General features: G+C 46.1%; 2 protein-coding genes across 3 annotated transcripts; one reads left to right on the forward strand and one right to left on the reverse strand.

Moving 5' to 3' along the window:
- Positions 1-3958: 3958 nt before the first annotated feature.
- LOC149861059 (claw keratin-like) lies at positions 3959-5655 on the reverse strand. The gene is made up of 2 exons (XM_090051644.1): positions 5602-5655; positions 3959-5064 (listed from the first exon to the last, which is right to left on the reverse strand). The coding sequence occupies exon 2, from the start codon at positions 5042-5044 to the stop codon at positions 4649-4651; it is 396 nt and encodes a 131-aa protein (XP_089907770.1). The 5' UTR covers positions 5045-5064; positions 5602-5655; the 3' UTR covers positions 3959-4648.
- A 3950-nt stretch (positions 5656-9605) lies between these two features.
- LOC149861060 (claw keratin-like) lies at positions 9606-17086 on the forward strand. Of its 2 annotated transcripts, none has more exons than XM_090051611.1 (2): positions 9606-9625; positions 15979-17086. In XM_090051611.1, the coding sequence occupies exon 2, from the start codon at positions 15999-16001 to the stop codon at positions 16392-16394; it is 396 nt and encodes a 131-aa protein (XP_089907737.1). In that variant the 5' UTR covers positions 9606-9625; positions 15979-15998; the 3' UTR covers positions 16395-17086. The 2 variants fall into 2 exon arrangements, with proteins under 2 accessions (XP_089907737.1, XP_089907738.1); XM_090051612.1 differs by lacking the exon at positions 9606-9625 and adding an exon at positions 15329-15440.
- Positions 17087-24213: the final 7127 nt, after the last annotated feature.

The following is a 24213-nucleotide window of genomic DNA, read 5'->3' on the forward strand; positions in this document are numbered from 1 at the left end:
TTTCTGCACTTCATCCCCATCTATGCTCTGATTTGAACACTGCAGAAGATAATCAGGATACTCGGGACTCTTGCTCACGCTCAGCTGGGGGCACATGTCAAAGCCAGAGGGCCCGGTAAAAGCCTGCTTACATCAGCAGAGAGTCTCCCGTTGCTGTCAGTGGGCACGGCGTGACACCCGTGGGTGTGAGCAGTGCTGAGCTTGGAGAACAGAAGCGCTCGTCTTCCAAGGTGTTGCAAGATGAGCTGTGCAAGCATCACGTCCACAGAGCGTCGGGTCGGAGCTCGATTCCTGGGCACCAGGGAAATCAGAGCAGCAGGGGGATGCCAGGAATGGGGCTGATTCACAAGGATTGCAGACGAAAGGCACATGGACATCACACTGCACAGGCCTGATATCCGGCTAATAACTCCAGAGATGTAATTATGCCCTTTGCAGTTTCTTGCCCATAACCAGTGCTTTTCGTAATGCTTTACATGTGTTTCTACCCCTTCACACCATCTCCAACTTCTCTTGCCTTTGTCTGCTCGGTGCCTTGGCTAAGTTGGACATAGCTCCTTCTTAACTTGTGCTCAGGGATTGCATTAGTCATCCCTTTAGCATTGGAGTCTCTGCAAGGCCTTTTCTGTCCTTTGCTTGTTTTACGTTCTGCATCCTTCTTCGTGGAGTTTCAGGATGTTGGGGTTAGCACACCTTAGCTTCATAATGTTCAACAAAGTTATCAGAGTGATATAGAGAATGGATACATCTATTTCCTTTATTTGGTCATTGGAAACAAGGCACTGAAAACTCAGGCTGTGAAAGACAGGATAGCTCTCCTGAAATCAGTGCTTGAAAAATCTATGTATTTAGTGTCCCCAACCTATTTGGCTTTGCTTGACCCAGAAAGGAATTATTTTTCCCTTCTATTGCCACAGGGTAGAAGGGATTCATCTTCCCAAAAGTACAGGGTTGTTGGCTTTAGCCAAGACTGGGCATTTTGACTGGGGTGTGTAGATGCTCCCAATGGAGATTGCTGAACAGAGAGTCTTCGTCCTCATCCCTGGGTCAGGCTGTTGGCCCCCTTTGGCATCAGGGAGGAATTGTACACAACACTCATAATGGCATGATGGCTTGTGGGTGATGGTGGAGCGGGGCTAAGAGTTGTCTTTCTCTGTACCGAGAGGCCTTGTCCATCTCTCAAGTGTATTCTAAGAAATTACACTTCGTAAGGATTCATGAACTATAAATTAGAGGATAGAGGAGAGGAAACTAGAATGACCAAGCAGAGAAACATTATAATGCAGCATTATTTTTAATGTGTGTAAAAAATAGAATTTACAATCGTTGGAAATAGAAATGAAAGGTACATAGAGCAAACTGCAAGGGTTTCAAGGAGGGCTCTATCCGAAAGTGAAGCATTGCACACCAGATCTTTCTCTTTCTTATCCACATTGTGACATTTGACAGCCAAGACCTCCATTCAAAAATTTGAGGTTAGATGTTTAATGCCATGTTTCACACTGTACCTTTACAAATGAGAAAAAAAAGACCCTGTATAAGCAGAGTGAAAAAGTCTTCTCCATTGGATGCATCTGAAGGGCAGTGAAAAGCTTAAGGGAAGAAAGTCTATTGATCTGGCGGCTGAAACAGAACAAGGCTCACGTGAGCACTGAGACTCTTTTATACTTGTCTAGCAAAGAAAAGAATCCTTCAGGTGCTTGTAGGAAGAGATTACTCGCACTCTCAGGTCCTTGCTTCATTTATAGTGACATCCTGGTGAAAAAAGGCTTTAGTGTCACTGGCCATCAGGTGCACATGGAGCCAATGTAAAGACAGAAGAGGAAGGAGACCAAAAGCATAAACAGAGAATACTGGGTAGGCTTACAAAGGTGGTGATTAGTCACAATTCTTATTGCATTCATTCAGAGTCGTGCATAACTTGGCACTTCTGCAAACCATGCCCCAGTCCTGAGCTGTGACACTGTCCCTCTCAGTCATTGCCTTCTTCTTCCCTGTCCTGTGGCCATTCCTGCAAGATTTAGCATGGCTCACAGTTGCCATTGAGGTTCCTGTGGCCCCATCACCAGCCCCCAGAACAGCAAAGGCTGCCCTGTCTCTAATACTGGTGAGCAGCAGCTGTTTCCAAACACAAGATCCCCAGTGGGGTCCAGTATGGAGAAATGAAGGCATTGCCATTACACCCGTAAGTTCAGTGTTGACTACAAGGTTTCTTAGAACTGCTGAGGGGTTTGAAAAGGCACACTTGCCGACTGAGAGTAATGAAAACTGAGCTTCCCGAATGCACATCTGCCTCTGGAAATCCTAGGAATAATTTCTAAAGCTTAAGCCACTCATATCTGCATCATACTTTTAAAAAATATACCCACAGACACAGACATATCTATGGATCTATCGATGTATAGATATTGCGATGTATCAATTCATTTATCCTGAAAATTTTTTTTAACCGACCCAAGGAACACAAAATAAGCATTTGAACAAACAAACTATCACTTGTGTGACTCCTTGCCGAATTGAAACCACATTGGCCTTCCCAGTTCACCGAGCAGAACAAGTCCAGAGAAATGGTTGGAAGAGCTCAGAGTTGTGAGAGCCTTTCTGCAGCCTCTTGAACAACCTGGAGGTTATGAGATGCCCATTCTGCATGAGGTACTAATTAGTTACAAAACAAAACATGTTGCACATCTCACACCATCAATGGATGTAAATGCTTTCTTCCACATTTGTGATCAATGAAAACCAAACTGACCAGAACTGAAGCCTGCAAGTCCAAACCTAATTAGGGGATAGACACACGCAATCCTGACATGTACGTTTTTAGATGACTCTAATACTCATTTATGGGGCTTCTCCACCAAGTGAAGACCTGGGCACAGATCAAACATGGCTGATTGTGCATAGTCCTTTGAAGTCCTTGAAACAAAAGCTCCCAATATCCTAAGGGGATCAAATGGAAACTTTCAGATTGTTTCAAGTCAAAATAGCCTATGCTGATCCATAACTTTAAGATCAGTGAGGATTATATTCACACTGCGTTCATACAATTAAATTTCAGCGTAGAATTCCAACAGCAAAACCTTTTCATAAAGGCATTAATGGCTATTTCAATGCAAATTCCTGCATCTGACACAAAGTCTTAAAAGGAAACATATTTGGAATTTCAGCAAAAGTTCGTGCCGTGTCATGGGACAAACTTCTGAAATATTCACCCTTGTTCTCTTGAACAATTCTTATCTTCCCATACATAGATACGAGGAAGGTAAACTTCATAGCCAATGACCAGCTTCAGATTTAGGCCAATCAGAAGACAATTCTTGTTGAAGACTGCCACATTCAAACAAACAAAAACCTGAATGGACACTGGGTTTCAGACACCACTTCTTTTCATGGCATTCACCTTCATGATATGTGTAGAATAGAAAGAAAATAACACATCCTCTGTCTTCGTGCCAGGGTTTCTCAGAGCAAGACATCAAAGCACTTTGGTCACCTGTTAATGACTCATCAGTTTTTGCCATCGTTATGAAGCTCTAATTATACTCTAGGTATCCAGCACCCCTGGCCTGCAAAATATGATCACATTCAAAACAATGCATTTCAAAGCCTCTCCTGTTCATTGCCTTATCAGGTCACAACTTGTGGAGGGGTGGTCAAAAGCCTGGGAGCGAGTTGGAGAACCAAGATCAGGAGCTGTGGGAAGAGAAGCAGGGCTCTGGGAGATGGAAAGCATTCAAGGGTGCATCTTTATGGGGTAACAGTGAGTTGCTCTTTGCAGCAAAGGGGGGTTGGGACCGAACCCAGAGAGGAAGAATAGATGGGAATGTCCTAATAACCTCCTAGTAAATCTCTTAAACAGCACCCTCATTTAGAGTTCAGAAAATACCTTTATGACAATGAAAAAACAGAAAACCGGAGATGTAAAAAGCATGAGACAAGACATCCAACTCTTTGATGCAGCAGTAGTTTTAATGCAGGTGAGAAGTGCAGCATACATACAATGAAAATAAAAATAGTTCAGCATACAAGGAATAGATTCCCAGGGTTTCAAAACAGACTACAAGTAACCATTCCTGACATGGTTATTCCCTTAATTCACGTTGTGCTTCTTTTCACTGCACCTAGAGTTTGACAATGAAGTCCTGGTAGGAAGAAGTTCAAGTAACTGCTCTGGCCCTGGTTGGTATTAAATGAGAGAAACCCTGTTAAAGCAGAGGCCTAGCCAGCTTCTCTCCCTCATGCCTCCGTTTACAAACCAGAGAGAAATGGTGTGTGTTTCTGGACAGAACAGAACTGAAACGAAGGGAAAAGCCGGGTTATGGCACCGTGTCTGTTGGATTTACACCCGCCTTCCCACTCTCAGAGCTCTGTAACGGGGCGTTGATGTAACAAAGAATCAGCACTTCAGGCTTAATACCAGGGAGAGCTTAGCTGGGAATGCATCAGAGGAAAGTATCATGCAAGCAAGGTAAAGCACGAGGAAGGTGTCTCTGGGCATCTTTGCAGAAGGGGTGAGCGCACGTCTCTCCCATTCACGTCAGCTGGAGATATCGGAGCTCACCACCTCTGCAAGCCATGCCCATAATCTCAGCCGTCTATCCACATCGCTGCCTGGTTGTTCCCTGTCCCGTGGCCATTCCTCCAAGGTTTAGCACGGCGCACAGTTGCCATTGAGGTACCTGTGGCCCCATCGCCAGCCCCCAGAACCACAAAGGCCCCCGTAACCCCATAACCCACCATAGCCATAGGGACCCCCAGCACCAAAGTAGCCTGGGGAGCCATAGAAGCCCCTGGACCCGAAGCTGCCCCCGTATCCAGCTCCAAGGTGAGGAAGCCCGGCGGATCCCACAAAGCTGTCCTGAGGGAAGGAGCTGAGGGTGGCTCCAGGGAAGGTCACAACAGACGCGGGCGGCTGGATCACCACTCTGGAGTCGGGGCACTGCCGGACGCACGGCTCGTTGTAGCTGTCAGCGATGGGCTGTGGGACAGCCACCCCGCAGGGGCTGGCGCAGATGCCAGAGCTCAGAGCTGGAGAGCAAGCCATCCTTTCCTTGTGGGGGGAGTCTGAAATGCAGAGCACAGCAAGGAGTTGGGGTGAGGAGGACATAAGTCACTTGAGTCGCACTGCTCTGAATGCGGCTCTACCCATGTCCCCAGCTGCCAGCTCAGCACCCCCACGACCCTGATGCCTCCGCGCCTTGAACACAGGATTTGTTGTAGTGGATCAGAGCGGTGACCTCCCTGCCTTGCGCCCTGCCTCAAACCCCAGTACAATCTGATAGCCTTGAAGCGCTCCGTAATGACACCAATACAAGTGCTTCTTCCTTACACCTGCAATTGGAAATATTGGAAATCTTCTCCCTTAGGCCTGTCTGGGACATTTCTATACCTCACTCTCTGAGGAAATATAGAGCAACCTGCTTTTCCTTGGAAAATTCCTGACCAAATCAATACAGGAACCTGCAACATAAAGTAGGAAAAACACAAAGCAAAACACTTCTATTGCTATGAGTCAAAGAACACATACAGAAGTAGGACTGGAAATGAATGTGAACACAATATCTGCCTAGTTGTAATGACATTTAGTGTAAGCAGACTTACCCTGTTCCCTGAGGAGAGCAAGTGAAGAGAAGTGGTTGGAAATGCCTGGTGTTGGGTCTGCTTTTATACTGTTTTAAGACTGCCCGGAGCATTGGCGGCACCTTTTTGTGTTGCACTGTGCCCCAATTAGTTACAAAACAACACAAGCTGCATGGTAAATTCCTTCAGCTGTGATAATTGTTTCCCTCAGTGTTTGGCCTATTAATGTGGTTTCGGCCCTCGTAATCACCATGCCTACATCACACCCGGCAGACTGTGCTCCTCCTAAAGTTTTATGGGCTGCCAGAAAGCGTGCATCATTCTTGTGACTTGATCCCAATGACCTGAGGAATGAACTGGGGGGACATCCAGGGCCATGTCGATAGCACGGGATAGTCGTGGGCAGGGGTCTGGACAGTCGGCCCACCCTGCCTACGGTGCTGCTGCTGACGGGCTTTGTGCGGTTCATCCACAACCTCCAAGGACGAGGGAGTTTCTCTTCTTCACACGCCTGCTCGGTTCCTCATACTGCCAGTGCCCAAGGGCTCTGGTCCCTCGGCCAAAGGAGACATTTCGCTGCAGTCACCTGCCTTTGTGACAGGCCGATATGATGAAGTGAGCACCCTGTAAGAGGGACAGTGCATCTCCAGAGAGCATCAGGAAGCAAGAAGTAAACTCAGAGAGTGTCAGCAAGTTCGTTACTACAGCCGTTTAACGGCCAATTAGCAGAACAGCCAGGGTACAGGAAGGTCACAGGTAGAGCTATTATATTAGGGTTTTTCCTTTTTAGAGAGGAACAAACCCAAAATCCCAACTGGTCATGAAATATTATAATAAGCATTAGCTTATATGCAAAACAACCTAAATAACAAGTGTTATTGCAGAAGTCCTACCTCCAGTGAGGTGCTTTGTGTGCAGATTGTTCTGAATCATTCAAGTATCTTCTGTACCTTTTGGTGAACCACTGCTTAAGCAAACAGCATAATATGGGGATCCATTTTTAACGCTGGTTTTTTTACATACGAGGAAAATATCTGTGCCCAAAAATGGTTCAATGGTACGAATCACTTGTTCCTTTTTATTCTGACAGGTAGTTGAGTTTAATCCCAGGAACAAGCACAAGTAGTCCACACTTGTAAGACCCCTGGTTACACAGCGCCAGCTATGAGCAGCTGCTTACACGGCTCTAGTTTCAGGGTTTGGAGCTGTAATTTCATTGCTGCCGTCTCCCAGAGCGTCCTGCTCCCCGCCATACCTCAGTTTTCCTACAAAGACACTGGGCATACTAATACCTTTTTACAGAGGAACAAACCCAAAAGCCCAACTGCTCATGAAATATTCTGACAAATATTGGCTGATATGCAAAACAACCTAAATAACAAGTGTTATTGCAGAAGTCCTGCTACCAGGGAGGTGCTTTGTGTGCAGATAGTTTTGAATCATTCAAGTATTTTCTGTACTTTTATTGAACTACTGCTTAAGCAAACACTAACGGCATAATGCGGGGATCCATTTTTAACACTGTTCCTTTTAAACACAAGAAATGGTTGAACTGTAAGTGTCACCCGTTCCTTTTTATTCTGACGGGTTAGTTGAGCTTAATCCCAAGAACAAGTGCAATTAGCCCTCACTTGTAAGACCACTGACTGTACAGGAGTGGGCACAAGCACTTGCTTACACGGCTGTAGTCACCCAGGGTTTTGTGGCAGTAGTTTGATTGCTGCTGTCTCCATGAGCATTTTGCCCCATGCCGTGCCTCACTTTTCCTATAAAGACATTGGGCGTAATAACACCTCCTGCTGCCTGTTTTGTAGCTTGCTAACATCTAGACCTTTGAAAGCACGTCATAAACAGTCATTATTATTTTATATATTTTGTGATTGTGGCAGTAATAGCTTCTTACTGGTGTACCCATGCTGACACTTGGCATTGTGTGGAAAAAACCCCATGTCATGCCCAGCGTGAAATCACAATCTCACCTTTCATCCCTCCTCAGTGTTGGTAAACATGGTTCCTGCTGTGAATTATGCTCACAAAGTCACATTTCCCATGCTCAGCATCCGTCTCGCTGTCAGGCCTTGAAGCATGCTCTGTAGTATTTGCGCTCTCAACTGAGCTTCTGTCATAGGCTTTGAAGCCAAATGCCAGATCTCTGAACCTTTTCCCCCCATTAGTATCCTTCTCCCTGCAGCCTCTTGCAAGCCACCTGCCCCTCTGGTGCAAACTCCCTGCCTGGACAAAGGCAGCATGAAGTGCTTTTCTGAAGTGCACTTCATCCCCATCTAGCTTGGATCTGAATGCTGCAGAAGATATTAGGGGTACTCAGGGCTCTTGCTCATGCTCAGCCGGGGGCACATGTCAAAGCCGTAAGGCCCAGTACAAAGCCTGATTAAATCAGCGGAGAGTCTCCCATTGCTCCCAGTGGGGATGGCGTGACACCCGTGGGTGTGAGCAGTGCTGAGCTTGGAGAACAGAAGCGCTCATCTTCCAAGGTGTTGCAAGATGAGCTGTGCAAGCATCACGTCCACAGAGCATCGGGTCAGAGCTCGATTCCTGGGCACCAGGGAAATCAGAGCAGCAGGTGGATGCCAGGAATGGGGCTGATTCACAAGGATTGCAGATGAAAGGCACATGGACATCACACTGCACAGGCCTGATATTCAGCTAATAACTCCACAGATGTAATCATGCCCATTGAAGTTTCTTGCCAACAGCTAGTGCTTTCCTTAATGCTTGAGGGCGTTTCTGCCCTTTCACGCCATCTCCACCTGTATAAAAGCTGTCGCATCTTTGAGCTCCTTACTCCACTTCTCTTGCCTTTGTCTGTTTGGTGCCTTGGCTAAGTTGGACATAGTTCCTTCTTAACAGTGCCTTTTCAACCCCCTCAGCAGTTCTAAAATGCCTTGTACTCAACATTTAACATGTAGGAGTTATGGTAATGCCTTCATTTATCCATAGTGGACCCAATCAGGGTTCTTGTATTTGGAAACAGCTGCTGCTCCCCTGTATCTGAGACAGAACAGCAGATGCCCTGCACCACTGATCACAAGTGATATATATCAGGGCTTCTGTTATATATATATGAAAAGAATTTTATATATATATATATATAAAAAATGTATATGTGTATATATACATAAAGAGTGTATGCAGATAGATAGATATTGTGCATATATAGATATAGATAGATATAGATACAGATATACTAATCTAAAGATTGTTTATATATTGTATGTTATTATGCATATTATACTACTATAATATTGTATATTATATATATTATTTTATAAGAAAATATTATATATATATGGAAAGATTGAGAATGTGTGTTTACAGACATACATACACACACACACACATGCAGCAGATTAGTGAAGATTAATGTGTATATATATTAGTAGATTTGTGCTTCCAAAAGATTATTGTCTGTGTGTCCAACAAAAAGCGTGTCTGAAGCACCAAATTCGAAAACCAGGGTGCTGTGGTCTACTGAGACAAAGTCCTCGTTTATGCGTTCATGCTGAATTAGTAAGGAAATAGGCATTAATAACTTTTCCACCTGTGTTAATAAGTCTGTGAACTGGTCTGAAAATGTTGGTATCTGTGAAAGAAAGCTGCTGTATTGACTCTTTTCTGGAAGAGGCAGTGATTATTTCGTGCCCACAAGTGAGCAGAGATGAAAGTATCTGTTTAACTGGGATGCTCAGAAATGTGATAATGGTTTTGTGGGACAAGACAGGGGCTCAGGGAACTTGATTTCAGTTCATAGCTGCACTATGATTACTTAGTTGAGGTTGACTTTCAGGAAGTTCTCAGCACCCAGCATTCTTAGCTGTAGATAAAAGCTGTAGATAAATGCTTAGGGTTTTCTCATCTGTTCTTTTGCTGAGCAGACATGGACAGCACCATGAGGCCTGCATCGGAGAGGTTCACAGATGGCTTAAGAGCTGGTATTACTGGGCGGGCTTTGGATTCTTCGACCACGACTCACACTTCCATGCAAGAGACATGCTAGGGCAGGATGGGTTACATCTCTCCCCAAAAGGTAAGTTTGTTTTCTATTCCAGGTTGCCTGATCTTGTATGGTGAGCTTTAAATTAGGTTTGTCAGGGGATGGGGATGCAGAGGTACAGGAGGACACTTCAACGTCAAGCCAGGTGATGCAAGCAGGAACAACCAGGTAAGTGACAAGGGCCCGGGCAAGCTTAGGAACGAGCGGGCAGCACAAACACCCATAGGAGGTCCCAACTGCCTCTACACAAATACTAGAAGTATGCGGATTAAGCAGAAGGAACTTGCCCTCCTGCTAGCTAGCAAAAACCCAGACCTGGTTGGGCTTACAGAAACCTGGTGGGATTCTACTCATGACTGGGCAGTATATATTGAGGGCTACAGGTTGTATAGACGAGATAGAGTAGGGAGACAAAGGGAGTGGGTTGTAGCGCTCTATGTTAATGAGCAGTACATGACCCCTCCATGATCAGGATGGGTTCAGAAGAAGGGTGAACTGAGGCGTTCTGGGTTAGAGTGCAAAGGGGTCATGGCGAAAGGCATTTGATAGTGGGCATCTACTACAGACCGCTTCACCAGGGGGAAGAGCTGGACCGGGAATCCTCAAGTCAGCTCACGGAGGCTGTAAGGACAAGGGATGTGGTTGTCATGGGTGACCTAAACTACCCAGACATCTGCTGGGAGGATCAGTCAGGCAGGTCTGAATGCTCACGTAGGTTTTTAGCCTGCATACAGGACCTCCACCTAACCCAGGAGGTACATAATCCAATAAACCAAATGCCTTGCTGGACTTGCGATGTCCTGGTGAGGGAACTGCGGGTGCTCAACTACCTAGGCGTTTGTGACCACTGTTTGCTGGAATTTACTATCGGGTGCAGGGTGGTGAAAGCAAGCAGTAAGGCAAAAGTTCTTGACTTCAGGAGGGCCGACTTCAATGAGCTAAGCAGATCAGTAAGAGGGACATTGGGGACTTGGAGTTTCAATGAGATGGGCGTCCAGGACAGGTGGTTGTTCCTTAAGAAGACAATCCTCCGAGCTCAGAGGGAGTCAGTCCCAAGGCAAACCAAAGGGGAAGAGTGCTAAAAAGTCCCCTTGGTTCAGTAAAGTCATCCAGGAGGGCCTGAGGGCAAAAAGTTGGCATACAATCAGTGGAAGCAAGGGGCTATCACCAAGGAGGATTACATCTCCATTGCTTGTGATTGCAGGGAGGCTGTTAGAGAGGCCAAGGCACAGACAGAAGTAGTGCTGGCAGCCAGAATTAAGGATAACAAAAAGTCCTTGTTCAGATACATAGGGAGTAAGAAGAAGGCACCAGGTAATGTGGGGCGCCTACAGGACAGGCTTAGCTATCTGGTGACTGCAGCAAAGCAAGGTCGAACGGTCACAAACTCCTGTTTCAGGCTGGACATAAGGAAGAATTTCTTTACTGTCTGAGCCCCCAAGGTCTGGAACAGTCTGCCAGCGGAGGTGGTTCAAGCACCTACATTGAACACCTTCAAGAGTAAATTGGATGCTTATCTTGCTGGGATCCTATGACCCCAGCTGACTTCCTGCCCTTTGGGCAGGGGGCTGGACTCGATGATCTCCTGAGGTCCCTTACAGCCCTAATATCTATGAAAAACCTAATCTCTTCAATGAGTTCTTTGCCTCCATATTTCTGAGCAGGTTGGAGAAAATCCTAAAGTGATTCCTGCCGGACATGAGTATCAAAACAATGGCCAATAGAAACAGAAAAGAAAGTTCAGGAGAGTTAAACATATTTTAGGGGCTACTATTGTAGGACGATAAAAGGATAGAGTGAAACAGGGGACAACATCTTTGCAGGGGAAGGATCTTTTACTTATGCATCACAATGTACACCAAGAGTGTAAAACAGTCCAGGGCACAGGAGGTGACAGATTTTACAGGGTGGCTGCCTTTTCTTCCCTCCAGCGCTCACCTCCCTCCAACCCAGACTCTGGGAGCGCCTTTGACTCTTCCAGCCTAAAAACATTGACTCTAATCGTAGACACCTAGGAAGCCCATGCTGATAAGTCACACTAAGCGCAGCATCAGGACTGGTTTTCCAAAGCCCTGGACTTATCAGCATCTTTTAGAAAAAAACTGGAAGCTATTCTTTTGTCAGAGCAAAATACCGAGCACTACGTCCATCGCAAATAGACAACGGTTCGCTGACTTCAGCAGAGCTATCCTGTCTTTCACAGCCTGAGTTTTCAGTGCCTTGTTTCCAATGACCAAATAAAGGAAATAGATATATCCATTCTCTATATCGCTCTGATAACTTTGTTGAACATTATGAAGCTAAGGTGTGCTAAAACCAACATCTGAAACTCCGCAAAGAAGGATGCAGAAAGTAAAACAAGCAAAGGACAGAAAAGGCCTTGCAGAGACTCCTATGCCGAAGCGATGACTAATGCAATCCCTGAGCACAAGTTAAGAAGGAGCTAAGTCCAACTTAGCCAAGGCATCAAGCAGACAAAGGCAAGAGAAGTGGAGACAGGAGCTCTGAGAAGTGACAGCTTTTATACAGTTGGCGATGGCGTGAAGGAGTAGAAAAACCATAAAGCATTATGGAAAGTACTGGTTATAGGCAAGAAACTGCAATGGGCATAACTACATCTCTGGAGTTATTAGGCGAATATCAGTCCTGTGCAGTGTGATGTCCATGTGCCTTTCATCTGAAATCCTTGTGAACCACCCCCATTCCTGGCAACACCTTGGAAGATGAGCGCTTCTGTTCTCCAAGCTCAGCACTGCTCACACCCACGGGTGTCACGCCGTGCCCACTGACAGCAACGGGAGACTCTCTGCTGATGCAAGGAGCCTTTTACCAGGCCCTATAGCTTTGACATGTGCCCCCAGCTGAGCGTGAGCAAGGGTCCCGAGTATCCTGATTATCTTCGGCAGTGTTCAGATCGGAGCGTAGAGGGGGATGAAGTGCAGAAAAGCACTTCACGCTGCCTTTGTCCAGGCAGGGAGTTTGCAGCAGAGAGGGCAGGGGGCTTGTAAGAGGCTACAGGGAGAAGGATACTAATGGGGGGAAAAGGTTCAGAGATCTGGCATTTGGCTTCAAAACCTATGAAAGAAGCTGAGTTGAGAGCGCAAGTCCTACAGAGCATGCTTCAAGGCCTGACAGCGAGAGGGATGCCGAGCATGGGAACCATGACTTTGTGAGCATAACTCACAGCAGGAACCATGTTTACCAACACTGGGGAGGGACGAAAGGCGAGGTTGTGATTTCATGCTGTGCGTGACATGGGTTTTTTCCACACGATTCCATGTGTCAGCATGGGTACACCAGTAGTAAGCTATTACTGCCACAATCACAAAACATATAAAATAATAATGACTGTTTATGACGTGCCTTCAAAGGTCTAGATGTTAGCAAGGCACAAAACAGGCAGCAGGAGGTGTTATTAAGCCCAGTGTCTTTATAGGAAAAGTGAGGCACAGCACGGCGCAGGACGCTCAGGAAGATTGCAGCAATCAAACTACTGCCCCAATCCCTGGGCCACTGGAGGCGTGTAAGCAACTGCTCGTGCCCACTGCTGTACAGCCTGTGGTCTTACAAGTGTGGGCTAACTGCGCTTGTTCCTGGGATTAAGCTCAACTACCCGTCAGAATAAAAGGGAACAGGTGACTCTTACAGTTCAACCATTTTTCGGGACAAATGTTTACTTCGTGTGTAAAAGCAACAGTGTTAAAAATGGATCCCCGCATTATGCCGTTAGTGTTTCCTTAAGCAGTAGTTCAATAAAAGTATAGAAAATACTTGAATGATTCAGAACGACCTGCACACAAAGCACCTCACTGGTAGCAGGACTTCTACTATAACACTTGTTATTTAGGGTGTTTTGCATATCAGCTAAAGTTTGTCAGAATATTTCATGAGCAGTTCAGCTTCTGGGTTTGTTCCTCTGTAAAAAGGAACAATCCAAATTTAACATCTCTACCTCTGACCTTCCCCTTTCCTGGATGTTGTGCTAATTGCCTGTCAAGGGGCTGTCGGGATGAACTTAAATTTCATAGATTTCATAGACATTAGGGCTGAAAGGGACCTCGGAAGATCATCCAGTCCAACCCCCGGTCAAAGGGCAGGAAGTCAGCTGGGTCATAGGATCCCAGCAACATAAGCATCCAATTTGCTCTTGAAGGTGTTCAATGTAGGTGCTTGAACCACCTCCGCTGGCAGGCTGTTCCAGACCTTGGGGGCTCGGACAGTAAAGAAATTCTTCCTTATGTCCGGCCTGAAATGGTCTTGCAATAGTTTATAACTGTTCAACCTCATCATCCCTTGGGGCACTCTGGTGAACAGACGTTCCCCCAGATCCTGGTGGTCACCCCTGATAAACTTATAGGTGGCCATCAGATCACTCCTGAGCCTGCGCTTTTTTAGACTAAAGAGCCCCATGGCTCTCAGCCTGTCATCATAGAAAACCATAGAATCATAGAAGTCAGGTTGAAGGGACCTTGTAGATCTTCAAGTCCGACCCCGCGCCTGGGTGGGAGAAAAGACTGGACTCAAATGAGTCCAGCCAGGTAGGCATCAAGCCTCTTCTTAAAGACCCCCAGGGTAGGGGCCAGCACCACTTCCCTAGGAAGTTGGTTCCAGCTCCTAGCCGCCCTGACTGTGAAGGAGTTCTTGTTGATGTCTACCTAAACCTACTCTCTAATAATTTGTGTCCATTCTTCCTTGTCATGCCAGGGAGCACTAGGAGAAACAGTGTCTCCCCTAAACCCTTCTGGTCCCCCCTAGTGAGTTTATAGACGGTCACCAGGTCGCCCCTCAGCCTTCTCTTGTGAAGGCTGAACAGGTTTAGGTCCTGCACTCTTTCAATGTAGGGTCTGCCCTGTAGTCCCCAGATCATGCGGGTGGCCTCCTCTGGACCCTTTCAATCTTGTCCACATCCCTCCTGGAGTGGGGCGCACAGAACTGGACACAGCACTCCAGCTGTGGCCTGACCAGTGCTGCATAGAGGGGGAGGATCACCTCCCTGGCTCTCCTTGAGATGCACCTGTGGATGCATGACAAGGTCCGGTTAGCCCTGCAAACTTGCTGACACTCTCTGAAGAATTAAACATTTCAGGGCACTCCACAAAAATGCATCAAAATGGAGTACACGCAGAAGGTGCCTCTAGGATGATTAGCTTATATCCCAAAGTCCAAGCTCCCATTTACATCCTAGGTAAGACCATCTTTCAAAGCTCCCATGGCACTCGATGGGGATGCACCATCCCTCTTGCAGGGTACTCACTTCATTATATCGGGCTGTCACAAAGGCAGGTGACTGCAGTGAAATGACTCTCTTGGCCAAGGGACCAGAGTCCTTGGGCACTGGCAGTATGAGGAACTGAGCAGGAGTGTGAAGAAATGAAGCTCCTTCGTCAATGCAGTTAGTGGATGAGCCACACGAAGCCCTTTAGCAGCAGCACCGTAGGCAGGGTGGGCCGACTGTCCAGACCCCTGCCCACGACTGTCCCGTGCTATCGACATGGCCCTGGATGTCCACCCAGTTCATTCCTCAGGTCATTGGGATCAAGTCACAAGAATGATGCACGCTTTCTGGCAGCCCATAAAGTTTTAGGAGGAGCACAGTGTGCCGGGTGTGATGTAGGCATGGTGATTACGAGGGCTGAGACCACATTAATAGGCCAAACACTGAGGGAAACAATTATCACAGCTGAAGGAATTTACCATGCAGCTTGTGTTGTTTTGTAACTAATTGGGGCACAGTGCAACACAAAAAGGTGCCGCCAATGCTCCAGGCAGTCTTAAAACAGTATAAAAGCAGACCCAACACTGGGCTTATCTCACCACTTCTCTTCACTTGCTCTCCTCAGGGAACAGGGTAAGTCTGCTTAGACTAAATGTCCTTATAGCTAGGCAGATATTGTGTTCAGATTAATTTCCGATCCTACTTCTGTATGCGTTCTTTGACTTGTAGCAATACAACTGTTTTGGTTTGCGTTTTTTCCTACTTTATGTGGCAGGTTCCTGTATTGATTTGGTCAGGAATTTGGAGAGGCAAAGCAGGTTGCTCTATATTTCCTCAGAGAGTGAGGTATAGAAATGTCCCAGACAGGCCTAAAGGAGAAGATTTCCAATATTTCCAATTGCAGGTGTAAGGAAGAAGCACTTGTATTGGTGTCATTACGGAGCGCTTCAAGGCTATCAGATTGTACTGGGGTTTGAGGCAGGGCGCAAGGCAGGGAGGTCACCGCTCTGATCCACTACAACAAATCCTGTGTTCAAGGCGCGGAGGCATCAGGGTCGTGGGGGTGCTGAGCTGGCAGCTGGGGACATGGGAAGAGCCGCATTCAGAGCAGTACGACTCAAGTGACTTATGTCCTCCTCACCCCAACTCCTTGCTGTGCTCTGCATTTCAGACTCCCCCCACAAGGAAAGGATGGCTTGCTCTCCAGCTTTGAGCTCTGGCATCTGCGCCAGCCCCTGCGGGGTGGCTGTCCCACAGCCCATCGCTGACAGCTACAACGAGCCGTGCGTCCGGCAGTGCCCCGACTCCAGAGTGGTGATCCAGCCGCCCGCGTCTGTTGTGACCTTCCCTGGAGCCACCCTCAGCTCCTTCCCTCAGGACAGCTTTGTGGGATCCGCCGGGCTTCCTCACCTTGGAGCTGGATACGGGGGCAGCTTCGGGTCCAGGGGCTTCTATGGCTCCCCAGGCTACTTTGGTGCTGGGGGTCCCTATGGCTATGGTGGATTATGGGGTTACGGGGGCCTTTGTGGTTCTGGGGGCTGGCGATGGGGCCACAGGTACCTCAATGGCAACTGTGCGCCGTGCTAAACCTTAGAGGAATGGCCACGGGACAGGGAACAACCAGGCAGCGATGTGGATAGACGGCTGAGATTATGGGCATGGCTTGCAGAGGTGGTGAGCTCCGATATCTCCAGCTGACGTGAATGGGAGAGACGTGCGCTCACCCCTTCTGCAAAGATGCCCAGAGACACCTTCCTCGTGCTTTACCTTGCTTGTATGATACTTTCCTCTGATGCATTCCCAGCTAAGCTCTCCCTGGTATTAGCCTGAAGTGCTGATTCTTTGTTACATCAACGCCCCGTTACAGAGCTCTGGGTGTGGGAAGGCAGGTGTAAATCCCCTTGACACGGTGCCATAACCCGGCTTTTCCCTTCGTTTCAGTTCTGTTCTGTGCAGGAACACACACCATCTCTTTCTGGTTTGTAAACGGAGGCATGAGGGAGAGTAGCTGCTTAGGTCTCTGCATTAATAGGGTTTCTGTCATTTAATACCAACCAGGGTCAAAGCAGTTACTTGAACTTGTTCCTCCCTGGACTTCATTGTCAAACTCTAGGTTCACCAGGAATGAAAAGAAGCACAACTTGAATTAAAGGAATAACCATGTTGGGAATGGTTACTTGTAGTCGGTTTTGAAACGCTGGGAATCTATTCCTTGTATGCTGAATTAGTTTCTTTTTTCTGTATATGTATGCTGCACTTCTCACCTGCATTAAAAGCACTGTTGCATCAAAGAGTTGGATTTCTTGTGTCATGCTGTTACATCTCGCATTTTCTATGTTTTGCATTTTCTGAACTCTACAATGAGGGCGCTGGTTAAGAGATTTACTATGAGGTTATTAGGACATTCCCATCTATTCTTCCTCTCTGGGATCCCACCTTTGCCCTTTGCTGCAAAGAGCAACTAACTGTCACCCACTACGCATGCACCCTTGAATGCTTTACATCTCCCAGAGTCCTGCTTCTCTTCCCACAGCTCCTGATGTTGGCTCTCCAACTTGCTGCCAGGCTTTTGTCCTCCATTCCACAAGTTGTGACCTGATTAGGAGAGGCCTTGAAATGCATTTTTTCAAATAGACCACATTTTGCAATCCAGGGTTGCTGAACACCTAGAGTAAAATTTTAGCCTTATAACAACGGCAAAAATTGATGAATCATTAACAGGTGACTAAAGTGCTTTGATGTCTTGCTCTGAGAAACCCTGGCATAAAGATAGAGGATGTGTTATTTTCTTTCTTTTGTATGCATATCATGAAGCTGAATGCCAGGAAAAGAAGTGGTGTCTGAAACCCAAAGGGTCTAACTCAGAGTGCAGAGAAGCTAGAGTTGACCTCCGCTTTAATGCATTACAAGGAACTTTAATAACAGATCTCTGTAAATAATGCTGAAAATTATTGATTTCCAAAAATGTCACTGAAATGAGAGCACATGATACACAGGTTCATTAAGGTTTTTGTTTGTTTGGATGTGGCAGTATTCAACAAGAATTGCCTTCTGATTGGCCTGTATCTCAAGCTGATCATTGGCTATCAAGTTTACCTTCCTCGAATCTATATATAGGAAGATAACAGTTGTTCAAAAGAATGACAAGGGTGAATATTTCAGATGTTTGTCCCATGATACAGGACGAACTTTTGCCTAAATTCCAAATATTTTTCCTTTTAAGACTTTGTGTCAAATGCAGGAATTTGCATTGAAATAGCCATTAATGCCTTTATAAAAAGGTTTTGCTGTTGGAATTCTACATTGAAATTTAATTTTATGAACACAGTGTGAATATACTTCCTCATTGATCTTAAAGTTATTGATCAACATAGGCTATTTTGACTTGATACAATCTGGACGTTTCCATTAGATCTGGTTAGGATATTGGGAGCTAGGGCTTTGCGAAATGGAAGCGCTCCATTTAGACTAGCATATCGATGTTTTGACAAAACAGTGTTTCATTTCAACTTTTGTTTCAAGTCAAAACAGCTGTTCCATTCCTTTCCGTCAAAATGTTTTCTGTTTCGACCCGGTTTCAACATTTTGCCAATAGGATATAATTGGGAAGGGCAAAAGAGTCTATTATTTTGTCATTTATGATATAATATGGCTATATCCTTCTGGAATTTTAGCCCCCTCTAAGGGCATTATGTGTGGCTAGTTTTAAGAAGATAGGTGCAGGGGATTCAGAGAAACAGTACCCCCAAATATTGAGAGCAAAACTCATGTCACATGTTTGTGTTAACCCACAGCTGGGTCAAAACTGCAGGGATGGTAGCCCTTTTGGAGGCAACAAAGCCTGCTACATTTCAAGGAGATAGGTGCAGGGGGTTCCGAGAAACTGCACCCCAAATTCCTGAAAGCTAAACTTGTGTCATGTGCCTGTGTTAAGACACAGTGGGGTCAAAACTGCAGGACTTGTAGCCCCTCCTGAGGCCACAAAGCCTGCTAAGTTACAAAAAAGGTTGGTGTAGGGGTTTGGGGGGAACTGCACCCCAAAGTATTGAAAGCAAAGCTCACGTCACGTGTATGTGTTAAGTCACAGGGGGGTCAATACCATGGGGGTGGTAGACCCTGGTGAAGCCACAAAGTCTGCCAAATTTCAAGGTGATAGGTGCAGGGGGTTGGGGGGAATTGCACCTGAAGCTGCTGACTGGCAAAACTCATGATATAGATGATCCTGTGTGCGTTAAGGTTCAGTGGGCTGAAAACTGCAGGGGTGGTGGCCCCTGCTCGGGCCACAAAGCCTGCCAAGGTTCAAGAACATACGTGTACATGTTTGGGGGAGACTGTACCTCAAGCTGTGGACAAGCAAAACTCGTGACGTGGGTGCTTGTGCAACTGTGTCTGTCTTGGGGCATGGGGCCAGGGGGACTACTGCAGGCATGGCTCCTAAGCTACTGTGTTACCTCTTATGAATGGCAAGTTAGGCTCCGCCTTCAAGATTAAATCGAATGCTTATCTTGCTGTGATCCTATGACCCCAGCTGACTTCCTGCCCTTCGGGAGGGGAGCTGGGCTCATCTTCTGAGGTTCCTCCCAGTCCTAGTGTCTATGAAATCTGTGAAATCTATGAATTAATCATATTTCACTCAGGGACCAGCTCAATACACAGTACCTAGCTACTGCATAACAACTTAATGAGCATGGATGAACACCTACAAAACCACAGACTAAGAAGAGGAAATAATCAATACAGACAATCAACTGCCCCAAGACAGAGACAGTCAGTTGCACAAGCGCCCATGTTATGAGTTTTTGGGTCGGTTAATGAGAATTTTCAGGATAGATAGATACATCGAAAGATCGATGCATAGATTGATAGATATGTCTGTGTATGTGTGTACATTTTTTAAAAGTATGTTGCAGATATGTGTGGCTTTAAGCCTTAGAAATGATTCCTAGGATTTCCAGAGGCAGATGTGCATTTGGGAAGCTCAGTTTTCATTATTTTCAGTTGGCAGCTGTGCCTTTTCAAACTCCTCAGCAGTTCTAAGAAGCTTTGTAGTCAACACTGAACTTGTGGGTGTAATGGCAATGCCTTCATTTCTCCATACTGGACCCCATTGGGGATCTTGTGTGTGGAAACAGCTGCTGCTCAACAGTATTCGAGACAGAACAGCAGAAGCCTTGTACTACGGATCACACATGATATATATATGTGTGTGTGTGTTTATGTCAGGCTTATATATATTTATATATATATCTACACACACACATTCTTTATATATCTCACTCATTAATAATCTTCTCATACATATATATATATAACAGAAGCCCTGCACCACAGCTCACACGTGTGATATATAGATATATATTTATATGTATATAAAAGTGTGATCTGTGGTACAGGGCTTCTGTTTTATATATATATGAGAAGATTTTTACTGAGTGAGCTATATAAAGAATGTGTGTGTGTAGATAGATATATAGATGTAGTTATATACATCTAAAGATGGTTTATATATTGTATGTTATTATTGTATATTATAGTATTATAATATTATATATAATATGAATTGTTTTATAAGAAAAATTATATATATGAAAAGATTGAGTGTGTGTTTATACACACACAAAAACACACACACAAATACATACATACATACATATATATATAATATATATATATATATATTATATATATATATATATATATAATATATATATATATATATATGAATGCAGCAGATCAGTCCAGGTTTGTGTATATATATTAGCAAATTTGTGCTTCCAAATGGTTATTTTCTATGTGTCCACAAAGCGTGCATCTAAGGCACCAAATTCAAAAAGCTGGGTGCTGTGCTCCATTGAGACAAAGCCCTAGTCTATGCGTTCATGCTGAATTAGTAAGGAAACAGGCATTAATAACTTTTTCTCCTGTGTTAATATGTCTGTGAAATGGGCAGAAAACGTCGGTGTCTGTGAGAGAGAGCTGCTGTTTTGATACTTTTCTGGAAGAGGGAGTGATTATTGTGCCCCCCAAATGAGCAGAGATGAAAGGATCTGCTTAAGCGGGATACTCAGAAATGCATTAAGGGTCCTGTGGGACAAGACGGGCTCAGGAAACTTGATTTCAGTTCATGGTTGCACCGTGACAACTCAGCTGAGATTGACTTGCAGGAAGATATCGGCCCCCAGCATGCTTAGCTGTAAATGAAATCTGCCCTGGTGGGCATTTGGAAAAGGATGAAACAGTGATAACAGTTGTAAAGTCTGGGGGCATTTGTTTTGAGTAGGAAAAACAGCTGTATTTAGGTCAGGCTTAGATAATAGTTTCATAGTTTCATAGTTAGTAGGGTCAGAAGGGACCTGAGCAGATCATCGAGTCCAACCCCCTGCCATGGCAGGAAAGAGTACTGGGGTCAAATGACCCCAGCAAGGTGACTGTCAAGCCTTGTCTTAAAGACCCCCCAAGGTAGGAGCTAGCACCACTTTGCTTGGAACTTGGTTCCAGATCCTAGCCGCCCTGACAGTGAAGTCGTGCCTCCTGATGTCTAATCTGAATGTAGCCTCTGCCAGCTTGTGACTGTTATTTCTTGTTACTCCTGGTAGTGCTCGGGGGAACAGGCACTCCCCCAGTGCCTGCTGGTCCCCCCTGACTAGTTTGTAACAGGCCATTAGCTCCCCCCTCAGCCTTCTCTTGTGGAGGCTGAACAGGTTCAGGTCCCATAGCCTGTCCTCGTCGGGCCTGCCCTGCTGCCCCCGATCATGCGAGTGGCCCTCCTCTGGACCCTCTCCATGCTGTCGACATCCCTCCTGAAGTGCAGTGCCCAGAACTGGAAGCAGTACTTCAGCTGCAGCCTAGAGTGCCACATAGAGGGGGAGGATCACCTCCTTGGACCTGCTTGAGATGCATCTGTGGATGCATGACAAGGTGCGGTTGGCCTTCCTGACTGCATCCCCACACTGCCGGCCCATGTTCATCTTGGCATCAATGATGACTCCAAGATCCTCTTCTGCCTCTACACTGACGAGAAGGGAGTTCCCCAGCCTGTAGGTATGGTGCTGGTTCTTCCTCCCCAGGTGCAGGACCTTGCACTTGTAGGTGTTGAATCCCATCCTATTCTCATCCGCCCACCCCTGTAACCTGTCTAGGTCTGATGGTAGCCTATTCCTTCCTTCTAGCATGCCCACATCCCCCCCCCATCTTAGTGTCATCAGCAAATTTGAACAGGGTGCTTTTTACCCCCTCGTCCAAGTCACTGATGAAGATGTTGAACAGTGCGGGCCTGAAGACCGAGCCCTGGGGGACCCCACTGCCCACATCCCTCCAGGCCAAAAATGACCCGTCTACCACCACTGTCTGGGTGAGGCCCTCCAGCCAGTTGGCCACCCATTTGACTGTGTACAACTTGTTCTACTCTATCCATCCATTGCTTCCTTCCATGCTCAGATCTCTCTGGGATCTCTGTTGCCTGTAACCCCTCTTATAATGGTAGTTTGAATCTGGATCAGTGCCACTGGCATCTCCCTACTCCCTGACCTGACCACCTATAGCCACGGCAGCACATTCTATATCCCACATGACTGGCAAAGAAACAAGTTGGTTTAGGACTCTCAAACGTCAGACCTTAGGATATTTCCATCATGGAAGCCTAACAAAAACATCCCCTGATGATCCAAGCAAATGGTGTCTCTGTATGTGCAGTTTCTCTCTTCACTAATTGGTCGGGTGTACCTGGCAGCTCTGCATATGTGCCAAGGAACACTCATGGATAGGCAGTGCCAAAACCCCTCTGTCTTGGAAGTGACGATGATGGCCAAAATGTTACATGACCCCAACTAGCACGTTCAAAGGAGCAGCTTGTGTTCTCCCACAGCAGGGAGGTTAATCTATAACCACAGAACAACTGAGGGCTGCTGTGATCCCAAGAAATGAAGGAACCTCAAAGGGGTGGGGAATACCAGGCAGACCACTGCAGGTTTCCAAAGTGCCAAGTCAACAACAGCACTTAAATTACAGCTCCCAGTCACAAAGCAATCCAGGCAGCAGCACTACTGGAGTCACAAGCCCAGACCTGCCAGCAGCGTGTGGTGTCTAGAAAAAACTGACTCTGGTAGGTTCAAAGAGAAAGAGCAGCTAATATTCCTTTGTAAACTCCCTGAACTGGTCCAGAAGGGAAATACCACTGCCTCTACTCCAGACCACTTTTGCTGCCATATCAGCTAAGGAGCCAATAGGGACAGTTGATCAGTACAAAAATTAAAATATAGCCACTTTCCAGCTATTAAGCTGTTGTAGGCTTGACTTCCTCCTGCCCCTTCAGCTATTACTCATTATCTTACAATTGAACTCCCCATAGACCCTGGGCATGCAAATGAAGGTCAGGTGGCAGGTCCCTAGAATAACCTTTCATGTACATACCAGGACAAGCTGAGGGTAGTCCCGACACATCTTGATAATTGGGGAAACCTTTTAAGATTTCAAATTTCCCCCCTTCTTCATCAAGACAAAACCCAGGCCTTTCCGAGATGTTTGGCAAACAGGATCAGAAACAAAATTTAAAAAGTGAAAACCAAGAAACCAAGCGAAGTATAAAATATAATCAAATCAACACAAACTGAAACAGAGAAGTGCCCCTGTCCCAGAAAAAAACTGATTGAGGGCAAGTTATCTCAAGGAATTCAGCTCCTAAAACTGGAATCTCTACTAAGCATGTACAAACGGCAGTTTTTTCCAGGGATGCAGGAGACCTAGGCTCAACCCTCTGCTTCAAGAACTATTAATAGTTTCTACAAAGCTGATCAGTCCCAACCAACAAAACAGGGTACCACGCCCCGGATTAGCTGATAGCCAGAAGGCCAGGACTTCTCTTCTTCAATTTCCCCTGCGTCATTATTTCTGCAGGGGTTTAGTCTTTCTGCCTCTCTCCAGAACTCACAATCCTTAATATAGGTGCAGGAGGGGTGTAGTCTGCCATGCGCATTATCATAACTCTTCCTTTTTTTGTTGTGAGAAGTTTTAATTACTTATTGCAATGTCTCAAGGGACAACTAATTCACTCTCTCACTCAGCAAAGCATTATGGGATCCAACAGAGCCCCTGATCTTGGAGCTGATTTTGGGGACACCTGTGGGTCCAGGGGCTTCTGTGGCTCCGAGAACTATTTTGTTGCTGGGGGTCCCTATGACTATGGTGGATTATGGGGTTATGGGGAATTTTGTAGTTCTGGGGGCTGGTGATGGGGCCACAGGTACCTCAGTGGGAAGCATGGGCCATGCCAAATTTTCCAGGAATGGCCATGAGACAGAGAACAACAAGGCAATGACTAACAGGGTACGGATTCATGGCTCAGGACTGGGGCATGGCTTGCAGAAGTGCCAAGTTATGCACGATTCAAAATGAATGTAATAAGAATAAT

Source organism: Crocodylus siamensis, chromosome 6 (assembly GCF_052110815.1).
Source record: "Crocodylus siamensis isolate JL-2025a chromosome 6, ASM5211081v1, whole genome shotgun sequence".
NCBI classification, from domain to species: Eukaryota; Metazoa; Chordata; order Crocodylia; family Crocodylidae; genus Crocodylus; species Crocodylus siamensis.